At 42.7% G+C, this 11624-nt stretch overlaps 2 protein-coding genes across 3 annotated transcripts in view; one reads left to right on the top strand and one right to left on the bottom strand.

The window, feature by feature from the left end:
- Positions 1 to 1369: 1369 nt before the first annotated feature.
- On the bottom strand, positions 1370 to 10030 carry Vps29 (VPS29 retromer complex component). Of its 2 annotated transcripts, XM_038345993.2 has the most exons (5): positions 9912 to 9976; positions 8094 to 8105; positions 4211 to 4402; positions 2531 to 2766; positions 1370 to 1853 (listed from the first exon to the last, which is right to left on the bottom strand). In XM_038345993.2, the coding sequence occupies exons 1-5, from the start codon at positions 9912 to 9914 to the stop codon at positions 1736 to 1738; spliced, it is 561 nt and encodes a 186-aa protein (XP_038201921.1). In that variant the 5' UTR covers positions 9915 to 9976; the 3' UTR covers positions 1370 to 1735. The 2 variants fall into 2 exon arrangements, with proteins under 2 accessions (XP_038201921.1, XP_038201922.1); XM_038345994.2 differs by lacking the exon at positions 8094 to 8105 and having other exon boundaries at positions 9912 to 10030.
- A 131-nt stretch (positions 10031 to 10161) lies between these two features.
- Positions 10162 to 11624, top strand: part of Rad9b (RAD9 checkpoint clamp component B) — a 32647-nt gene continuing 31184 nt past the window's right edge. Inside the window, exon 1 of the mRNA XM_038345945.2 lies at positions 10162 to 10219. Coding sequence (XP_038201873.2) covers positions 10162 to 10219 — 58 coding nt within the window. The remainder of the gene's footprint in view (positions 10220 to 11624) is intronic.

Here is an 11624-nt window from a genome sequence, read left to right as displayed (position 1 = left end):
CAGAGGCAGGCGGATATTTGTGAGTTCAAGGACAGCCTGGTCTACAAGAGCTAGTTCCAGGACAGGCTCCAAAGCTACAGAGAAACCCTGTCTTGAAAAAAAAAAAAAAAAAAGAATCACTGCTGATTTATTGTCAGCATGGTGTAGTGTTCATAAGCTATGAAGCAGGTCTCATGTTTTGACACCATCCTGCCTAGTCCTCCTGAAGAGAACTATAGGCATGTGCCACCACATACCTTTACTCTAACACAGTGGTTCTCAACCTTTCTAATGCTGAGACCCCTTCATACAGTTCTTCATGCTGTGAGAACCCCAACCATAACATTATTTTCATTGCTACCTCATAACTCAAAATAGAATTTTGCTACTGTTATGAAGTGTAAATATCTATTTGCTGATGGTATCTCTCAGGTGTCCCCTGTGAAAGAGTCATTTGACCCCCAAAAGGAAAAACCTACAAGTTGAGAACTACTACTCTTAAGATACCTGTAGCTGTGCACCCCTGCACTCTAACACATCTGTGGCTGTGCACCCCTGCACTCTAACACATCTGTAGCTGTGCACCCCTTCTCTCTAACACATCTATAGCTGTGCTCTCCTTCTAACCCATCTGTAGCTGTGCACCCCTGCACTCTAACAATTCTGTAGCTGGGCTCGCCTTCTCTCTAACACATCTGTAGCTGTGCACCCCTGCACTCTAACACATCTGTAGTGTGCACACTGCACTCTAACACACCTTTAGCTGTGCACCCCTTCACTCTAAAACATCTGTAGCTGTGCACCCCTTCACTCTAACACATCTGTAGCTGTGCACCCCTTCACTCTCTAATACATCTGTAGCTGTGCACCCCTTCACTCTCTAATACATCTGTAGCTGTGCACCCCTTCACTCTCTAACACATCTGTAGCTGTGCACCCCTTCACTCTAACACATCTGTAGCTGTGCACCCCTTCACTCTAACACATCTGTAGCTGTGCACCCCTTCTAACACATCTGTAGCTGTGCACCCCTTCACTCTCTAATACATCTGTAGCTGTGCACCCCTTCACTCTCTAACACACCTGTAGCTGTGCACCCCTTTCACTCTAACACACCTGCGGTTGCATTTGATATCTCATTTTTTACATTGTGTTTGTTTTGTTTTAGAGACAGTGTTTCCCTATGTAGCTCTGGCTGTCCTGGAACTCACTTTATAAACTGGGCTAGCCCTGAACTCAGAGATCCTCCTGCTTCTGCCTTTCAAGTTCAGGGATTAAAGGTGTAAGCCGCCTTTACTGTGTGGTATCAAGTCTTAAGAGCCTCTGTCTCTTGATTACTGGGATTTTAAGTCTGTAGTTTTTAAATTAAAAACAGGTTTCCAAGAAAGTCTAAATGGAAGGTAAACATTTATTACTAAAGAAGAGAAAACATACACAGAAATTCTGGATTCTTTCTCTTCATGCACTAGTTTTGTAATGAAGTCCAAATACCAACTAGGAAGATATTTACAAAGATAAATTTTTCTTAAATGGCCATGTACTGTATGGTGACTTCTTTTCATAGAAACCATATACTGCAAGCTAAGAATATTCTTATAGTTTACAAGAATCTTAGAGGAACTGTGTTCTAAACAGGGGATGCCTTTCAGTGCAAAATATTATAGAAGTGACACAACTGCGTGCCTCTGAAGTGTTTAATTAACTCATGTGAACAAGAGAATGGGAAAAACAGAAAATGATCAAGACAAGCCTAGCTTTAAGATTTTTTGTATTCAATTCGTTCTACTTTCACATCATCTCCAATAAGCTGATAGACGTAAGTGACCACTGTAGAAGCCTGGATATCCATCAGGACAAATGACGGGATAATATTTCTGGAAAAGAAATAAACTGTGTTAGTGTTTTGTACTAAAGCAATAGCACTGTAAATTTCAATTCAAGGTATTGAACTCCAGGAAAAATCTGATTGTTACCTTCACACTGAAAGGAACACCGGTAACAGAATGGGGGTGGTGCACTCAGGGAGGCAGAGGCAGGTGGATCTCTGTATGTTTGAAGCCAGCCTGGTCTACAAAGTGAGTTCCAGGGCAGCCAAGGCTACACAGAGAAACTCTGTCTCAAAAAAGAAAGAAAAATAATAATAAAAAGGGGTTGCTGACATTTACCTGTTTGCTGGGTCATGGTGGCACACGCCTTTAATCCAAGCACTCAGGAGGTAGAGGCAAGAGGATCTCTGTGAGTTCAAGGCCAGCCTGATCTACAGAGCAAGTTCCAGGACAGGCTCTAAAGCTACATAGGGAAAAACCCTGTCACGAAAAACAAAAGCAAAACAAAATTTTTTTTTACCTGTTTATTGTGTGTTTTTTACATAGGGTCTCACTATGTAGCCCTGGCTGGCCTTGAACTCAAAGAGATCTACCTGCTTCTGCCTCCAGAGTGTTGGAATTAAAAGAACCACACAGGCTCTTATTTAAATGTTGTATTTCTCTTTATGAACGTCATGCAATTACTACTTTTTCTAAAGCACTAAATGCTAAGTTGTGGTACTTACGTTTCCAAGGCATTATATGCCCCAGTGGCGGAACCTGGGTTAATGTAGAATTTATTTTCATGCTCAAATGCTTCAAATTTGTGTGTGTGTCCTGAGATAAGAATGTCCACATCAAACTGCCTCTGCAGCAGGGCCAAGCTAGCCATGTCTCCCCATGGAATAACTTGGTGTCCATGGATCAGACCGATCTTGAACTGCCCCACAGTCACAACCTTCTGTTCTGGGTAATTCAGATTCTAATATAAAAAAAGACACAAGGAAAATACACATTTCTGATAGGATGAAACTTATTCAATTTGTTTAAATATTCAACCATATAGATATCTTCAGACCTACAACAAATACATTTATAAAAAGTTTCTCCTCAGCCTGTAATACTGCAATGTGTATAAAACCCAATTCAGCCAATGTCAATTGGAAGCTTCCAAGCAACTGCTTTATTGAGTTAATTTTTATAGAATATGGGTTCTTTAGGGTGTGCTGTAAAGAATAACTATTCCTGGGCTGGTGAAATGTCTCAGCAAGTAAAGATGCTTCCCCCCCAGCCTGGATTCTATCCTTGGATCCCACATGGTAGAAAGAGGGAACTGACTTCACAAGTTGTTGTCCTTTGACTGTCACACAAGTACTACTTACATGCATGTACAAATATTGTAATAAAAAATTTAGAGAGTAATTATCCCCAAACTTGTAATTTTCACAACTTAAGGCATATAACTTATAAACTGGGATTTATTTAAATTATATCCAGGCTTTAATACTTACAATACCCAATTTTTTAAAAAAGATTTATTTATTATGTATGCAGTGTTCTGTCTGCATGTATTCCTGCAGACCAGAAGAGTCCACCAGATCTCATTATGGATGGTTGCGAGTCACCAGGTGGTTGCTGGGAATTGAACTCAGGACCCTATGTTTGTTTTTTTGTTTTGTTTGTTTGTTTGTTTGAGACGGGATTTCTCTGTCGCTTTTTGAAGCCTTTCCTGGAACTAGCTCTTGTAGACCAGGCTGGCCTCGAACTCACAGAGATCCGCCTGCCTCTGCCTCCCGAGTGCTGCATAACAACTCTTTAATTTTATTCCCCTTCCAAACAGGGTCTTTTAGAGCCCCACATGACCAGAAATTTATTTGTATCTTTAGGCTATGCGTATATAGTATGTAGCAATGTAGCCAGGCAGTGGTAATGCATGCCTTTAATCCCAGCACTCCAAAAAGGCAGAGACAGGCGGATCTCTTTGAGTTCGAGGACAACCTGGTCTACCAAGTGAGTTCCAGGACAGGCTCCAAAGCCAGAGAAATCATGTCTTGAAAAACAAATTAAAAAATAAGAAACAAAAATGAATTTGCTGTTTACACCTGGTTCTCACCACTAGTATCTCATTATATATGTACAAATGTCCCCAAATCTGAGAATGCCTAAATTCAGAACACTGGCTGCAAACTAATGGATAGTTCACCTCTAATTTTTATTTGGGTGACAAAAAATTGTGCTGTTGAGGATTGAACCCAGGCATCGTGTATGCTTAGAGAGGTGTTCAACCACCAAACATGTCTAGGCCCAAGGGTAACTTTTCAAAGTGGTGGTGGTGGGGCAACCACAGAAAAACTCAAGCCTAAATAATAAAGTTTATACAAAACAGCAAGAAAGGGGTACAGATGGGAGAGAAAGGAAAATGGCACCTCATCGAAGTCTCCTCTGACGATGTGGACGTCACCAGCCAGAGTCTTGAGATAGTCATAGCTCTCCTTGGTGCAAAGGTTCCCAGTGCAGAGAATGTGCTGGATTTTTCCTGGCACCAGGAGTTTTTTGAATTTAGCCGGCAGGCTGTTGCACCGGTGTGGAATGTGCAGATCTCCTAACACCAACACCAACTTTCAGGTGTCGGAGTGGAACAAACACAGCGTTAGATGTGATGCAGACAACACGATCCTCCCATGACTACCCCTTTAGACTTGGCAGAGAGTCCAAGAACCCAGCAGAGCGAGCGTTACTGATGCGGTTCCTAGCCTGTGGTACCATATCTGTTCTAAGCTAATCTTATCTTGGCTATCCAAAGTTGTGTTATTTTATTTAACCAATAAAAAATATAATAAAATCAAGTTTTCTAAAATGATCCACTAGCCAGATGTGAGACACCTGTAACCCAACACTGGGGAGGGGAGCAAAGGCAAGAGACCACTGCAAGTTCAAGACCTGCATAGTCTACATAGTGAGTTCTAGGTCAGCCACAGCCACGCACAGAGATACTGTCTCAGAAAAAGTAAAAAAGATTGATTTAGAAACCTATAAATTACATTGAATAAGATAGACACTGCAAACTGAACTGCTAGAATCTACAGCATTTGATAGTTTTGAAGAATGACACAGTAATCCTATCTGCAACTATAATATAAACCTATTTAATTGCAAAATCACTATTAAAGGTAATTATCAGAAATGAAATATGACCCTAGAGAGATGGCTTAGATGTTAAGAGCACTGATTGTTCTTGCTGAGGTCCCAGGTTCAATTCCCAGCACCCACAAGACAGCTGAACCATTTAATTCCAGCTCTAGTGGATCCGACACTCTCTTCTGAGCTTTTCAAGTATTGCACTAGCTGGTGTGATTAGATACATGCAGACAAAACAGTTTTGGTAATATGGCTGGGCAGGAGTGGCACATGCCCTTTAATCTTAACCCTCAGGAGGCAGAGGCAAGCGGATGTCTGTGAGTTTGAGGACAACCTGGTCTACAAAGTAAGCTCCAGGGCAGCCTAAAATAATACAGTGAGACCTTGTCTCAAAAGGAGAAAGAAGGGAGGGAGAAGGAAAGGAAAGAGAGTGGGAGGGAGGGAGGAGAGAGAGAGAGAGAGAGAGAGAGAGAGAGAGAGAGAGAGAGAGAGAGAGAGAGAGAGAGAGAGAGGAATGAATACAGAGTATGGAGGTTTATGCTTCTAAATCCAGCATTCAGGAGGCTAAGACAGGAGGACTGCTAGTTCAAGACTAATCTGGGCTACATGGCATGCAAATTCCAGTTCTAAGCCAGCCAATACTGCAAAGGAAACTATCACACACACAAAATACATACATACATATACATACATATATATGTATGTATGTATATAAATATAAAAAATTAGGGAAAAAGTTAATTTTATAGTTTGTGCTAAGAACTCTTTGGAGGGGTTGGGAATTTCGTTCAGTGGTAGAATGTTTGCCTAGCAAGTGCAAAGCCCTGGGTTTGGTTCTCAGCTCAAAAAAAAGAACTCTTTGGAGAACATTAGCCAAAATTAACTGATTTTGCTATTTCAAATTCTTAGCAGTATGTTACAGGGCACAAAGGCCTAATACTTTAGAGTCTCAATAGATGCATATGTGCTTCTTATTTATGTTTTGCTATCTTCACTTTCTTTCCCTAGAAATCCCCACTGTCATATTTCTATTACCTGGATAAAACTGCTTCTTCCACTCCCTCAGTATAGTTTGTAAACTTAAAAAAAAAAACACTTTACAATCATTATGTGCATTAGAGAGTAAGACAAGAAGGCAGATACTGAGTAGTGAGATCAGCAGGGAGTACCTTAGAGTGCCACAGTCTCAGATGACAAAAATAAAATTTGCTCTGAAATGTCAAAGAATTAAAAAGCCAAGCCTAGCCGGGCTGTGGTGGCGCACGCCTTTAATCCCAGCACTCGGGAGGCAGAGGCAGGCGGATCTCTGTGAGTTTGAGGCCAGCCTGGTCTACAAGAGCAAGTTCCAGGACAGGCTCCAAAGCCACAGAGAAACCCTGTCTCGAAAAAACAAAAAAAAAAAAAAAACAAACAAACAAAAAAAAAAAAAGCCAAGCCTTAAAACAGGCATGGTGGCACGCTCCTTTAATCCCAGCACCAAGGAAGAATAAGCAGGCAGATTTCTGTGAATTCAGGGCCAGCCTGGTCTACATAGCAAGCTCCAGACCAGCCAAAGATACATAGTGAAATCCTGTCCAAAAAAGGGGGAGGGACAATCCCATGAAATTTTAGATTAAAAATTTCAAGAGTGAACAAAATAAACTGACATTATTGTTTAAAAGTCCATTTAAAGCTGTGCGGTGGTGGTGCTCGCCTTTAATCCCAGCACTCAGGAGGCCCGCAGAGGTAGGCGGATCTCTGGGTTCGAGGCCAGCTTGATCTACAAAGTGAGCTCAAGGACAGCAAGAGCTTTTACACAGAGAAATCCTGTGTCAACCTCCCCACCACTCCAAAAGAAAAGCAAAGGAAAAAAAAGTTCATTTAAAGATAACGCATGCCCCCTTGAGAGTAACAGAAAGATTTCCCGTGCTGGTTAGTATAAGCACACTTACAGGATCTTCCCTGTACCATGTTCCACTCACCAGTGCTCATACTCTGCTTTTCAAGGCATGCTTATCCCTCAACAGTTTCAAAGAAAGCATTACATGTTTAATAAGATAAAACTTTTACCACCATAATTGTTTTGTTGTTTTTGTTTTTTGCCAAGTGCTAGGATTAATGGCGACTGTCACCACCACCTGGCCTGGCCACCATAATTTTAAAATTGACTTAAAATAATTAATTTGGCAGCTGAAGAGATGGTTCAGTGGTTAAGAGCACTGACAGCTCTTCCAGATGATCTAGGTCTGATTCCCAGCACACAGCAGCTCACAACTGTAACTCCAGTTCCAGGGGATCTGATTCCCTCTTCTAGCCTTGGAGGGTACCAGGCACACAGGTAGTGCAGAAAGACATACAGATAAAGCACACACATAAAATAACCAAATTTTAAGAAATTAATTAAAATTTAAGATCAATCAAAACCCAGAATATGTCCAGTAAGAATGATTACAATTATTAGAGCACGCTTGATTATCTGGCAACAAAGTCAAAAGGACTATAAATAAGAGGAACTGTTCCCAACACAGGGAGCTGCAGCAGCCAGTGGTCACAGAACAATCACACACTGGGGAAAATGTTTGAAACTAAACTGACTACAAAGGATCTACCTTCAATCAGTAACAAGCACCTTGACATAGAACACTGTAGAGGGGTCCCTTCATATTTGGATTAATGAACAGTTACTGTGACATGCTGGAAAACATTTTCTATACTAAAAGAAAAAAACTTGGAACTCATAAGAGAGTGTTTATCTCTGGGACTAAAAAAATGAACTGAATACCAGAAAGAGCATTAGTGAGACACAGTATTGTATTATGACTGAAGACACCAATTCTATGAGGTGCCATCCATCTCCTTGACTATTAATATGTGAAAACTGTCATTGGATAAATGGCCACACAGGAACTGTCAAAGATCCACAGTAGGACAGAGTCCTATGGTTTCTACTGATGACCAAGTTAGGAGAAATACATGACACATGTCACAAGTGCCCCTGCCTAAACTCCACGGTGATAGATAAAGTTAGACAAACATGAGAGGTAGCCAAGGGTCTGGAAATGGCTGTCTTGTTACATTCATATAAAGAAACAACCTAAAGGAAGCATGGGGATTGGGTCACTTCCTACTTGAGAGATCAGTTATCAGCTACCCAACCACCATTGTTAGTAGGAGCATAGAAAAGAAACTTACTCTGTGCCCAGCCTTAGTGGGATGAAGAAGTTGATTGCAGACGGGAATGAAAAAAAAAGGGTGAAACACGACCAATGTTAAAAGAAAAAAACATACCAAATATGCAAAATTTGTTAATGATTTCTGAATGTTATGAAAGGAAATGTTAAAAATCATCTGTGCTGAAAACAATTCCAAAAGTACTCACTTCATCTCTCAGGAGAGGACAAGCACAGCAAACCTGCCCTGCCAATGTCGTTCTACATTTTCTAACCTTGCTTTCCACGTCGACTCCTGTCCCTTAATTTTCATTCAGTTTACTCTTTGTAAGATTAGATATTTATAATTTGAAGACTTCATTGGGAATAGGTTAAGGCTATCCTTTTCTGGTTCCTGGGGTCTTGCTGTCTCTGGAATACATTGGTTTTATCTATTTATTTTATTTTATCTTTTTTTTAATGTTTGAGGTTTTAGTAGTAAAAACCCATTCTCCAGGGGAAGTTTTTGCTATAGAGGACATTATTAACGTGAATACATATGATGAAAATGCCAAGAAAGATCACGACAATAAAAACCAACACACACTCAGTGTGGTGGAACACTCATTTGGTTCCAGCACTTGGAAGACAGAGGCAGGCAGATCTCTGTGAATTCCAGGCCAGCTTGGGTGCCATATCGTAATAACCTGACTTAGGCGTCAAGAGATGGCCCAGCAGTTAAAAGCACTTGCTGATCTTGCAGAGGTCCCGGATTTGGTTACCAGCACCCACATGGCATCTCACAATTGTATCTTCAGTTCTGGGATCCCAAGCCCTCTGGCTTCCAATGGTACCTGTACTTGGGTGGTGCACATAAACTCACGGAGACACACACACATACACAAAAATTAAAAAGAAATAAATTTTTAAAAGAAACGTGATGAATAGTAGTGACCCTTAAACCTAAGTGTTCACCTCTCAAAAAGACTTCAGAAACATGGATCATGGCAGCTAATTCTTATCCCTGGAAGTATCTCAAAACTGCCATAAATTAACTACTCTGCCTTAAACTGGAGTCTGTTTAGAAGCGAAAATCGGGTGAATTTAAGCACACCTCTTTGGAACACTTATAAACCACCTTTTCAAAGGTCGTTTGAAGAATAATCTCTAAAAACGCAACGTGTGCCCATCAGTCAGAGAGGTACCTTCACTTTAACGTTCCTCAGCACAAACAGCAAAGCTCAACCGCCCTCTACAAACTTTGGAGAGCACAGGGTGTCTTTTAAAAGTCTGATTACATGGACGTGTCTGCTCCCCAGGTTTCATAGAGCAAGGTCGCAGGGGCAGCAATCTATCGGGAGCAAAGGCTTGATGCAGACTGGGGAAGCTAAAGCTCTGCAAATAACACGCACATCTCAGACTTCAAACGATCCCCATGCGTTCGCTCTAAGGGGTCGCAGCAGCCACAGCTGACAAGCAGTCCCTTTCCGGGTCCCCGCCCGGAGTGGCAAATGCAGCTGCTACTTCTCGTTCTGCACCGGGGCCGGCTGTCCCCAGCAAGCCCCGAAGAAGCAGGAAGACGTCCGGCCAAACGGACGGCCCGAGGCCTCTCCCGGCCACAGAGAGCCGATCTCGTGACAGGACGAGAGACTGGGTCTTCCACGCACGCCCTCTGGCCGCAGGGGCGAGGGGCGAGCCAGGCCGGGCCGCACCCTTGCCAGTCGCGATCTTCCCCCTCCCTCCTCCGCGGTTTCCCCAAGCTCGCGCCTTGGCCGCGCCCGCCCGAGCCTCCCAGAGCGTCTTCGTCCCCGACGCCGGAGTATCCTCGCCCAACCCGGGTCGCCGACGCCACAGTGCTCACCATCCTGTCACCAGGCTTCGTTCAGTCACCACGAACGCCGCCGCCCTCTTCCTCGGGTTTCTTAGTAGACCCGCCCATTTCTTCCGCCACCAATAAGACGCTGAGTTTGCGAGGGACTGTCCTACGGGGCCTCGTAAGGGTCTGTCCCAGTAAGAAAGCGAAACGCGTGGGTAGGGCCAAGGTAGAGGCGGAGACAGTGGACAGTGCGGATAACATCCGGGTACCTGCGGCGGGTACGCTTGTGCCCGCCATGCCCGCCTTCCCGGTAGCCATGCTGAAGTGCGGGATGACGGGCGGTCAGGTGAAAGGTGGAGCGGCCATCCTTGTTTTGCTACTTAGAAGAGGGAGAGCCTAGTCTCTGAAGTATCTCCATCGTCTCCTTAACGATTGCTCTGCCATGCTTCGCCAGGACTGAGGACGCAAAGCCTGGCCTCAGCGCCCTCACGAGGGCCCTGCTGTGCTTCGAATAGCGTGACAGCCCCATTTTCTTTCATTATGCCTAGTAATTTGGTGACCATGAAGTGAATTGTAGCATTGGGCATTAAGCTCGGATTGACGAGGGCTGATGTGGGGAGAAGTTGAGAGGAAAATAACACTTTACCAACAAAAGAATTTTGAGTCCGGGGAAAACCCGATCTCCATTCGAGATTCTACCAGAGAATTTTTGTTTTGTTTTTGTTTTTCAAGACAGGGTTTCTCTGTAGCTTTTGGAGCCTGTCCTGGAACTAGCTCTTGTAGACCAGGCTGGTTTGTTGTTGTTGTTGTTTTTATAATATACTAGAACAAGCTACTGTGTCACTTTGAAGCTCAGTTTCCTCAATTGGAAGATGAGACTAATAATAACACCTTCTTTGATAAGAGTTTGTCATGTCATAAGCATGAAGTAGATGAATTGAGCCCAGTAATTAGAAGGACAATGTGGGGAACTATATTGTACATAGCCTTACAAAAGGGAATGACTGGGCTTGGAACAGGGTTCGTGGGCACAGACAGCTTGCTTGACATGTACAAGGCCCTAGGTTAAATCTGCCTGCAGAGTGTGGCAGAACCCAAAAAGAAAATGAACGAAAGCATTACCATAGAAATTGACTTGCAGGAGACATAATTTTGTATCACTGCAGATTTAATGAATTTTTTTGTTTCTTTTTTTCTCTGATTTTGAATTCTTTCTATGGATGTAAATGGTATTATATGGTATTTCCTAATGTAAATCTATAAAATGCTATGCGGATCAGCTGAATAATTTAACTCTCAGGTGCATCCTGAGCTTTATTCCACCCTAAACCTAAAAGTCAAATGTAATCACTTAATGGGAAATTGTTGAGACATATAAAGGAAAAGGAGATTTCAGGCCACTTTTTCCAGCTCAATGGCATAACATACATACATTTGGTCACTTTGTGGTGAATTCCTCTCGTGGTAATTCCTCTCATGGTGATTCTTCTCACGGTGATGCACCTTGCTGGGATTTGACAGAGCATCGAAGTTGAGATCATTATGATCTAACCTGGACATACTGGAGGCCAAGATGCCGAATGTTGTTAAAGTCGAGACAGCCAGTGACTTAACAGTCTCTTGCCCAAGATCAAGCTCAGAGTGAATGGTCTGAGAGCCAGGCTGAAGAAACAGTGGTACAGAATAGGCCTTGGGTAGGATGGTTGCCAACAATTTCCAGATAACTAGTGCTTTGGTTAAGTAGTCTCTGCACTACCA

This window comes from Arvicola amphibius, chromosome 10 (genome assembly GCF_903992535.2).
Source record: "Arvicola amphibius chromosome 10, mArvAmp1.2, whole genome shotgun sequence".
In the NCBI taxonomy this organism is placed as follows: domain Eukaryota; kingdom Metazoa; phylum Chordata; class Mammalia; order Rodentia; family Cricetidae; genus Arvicola; species Arvicola amphibius.
This window is presented reverse-complemented; position numbering and strand designations above follow the sequence as displayed.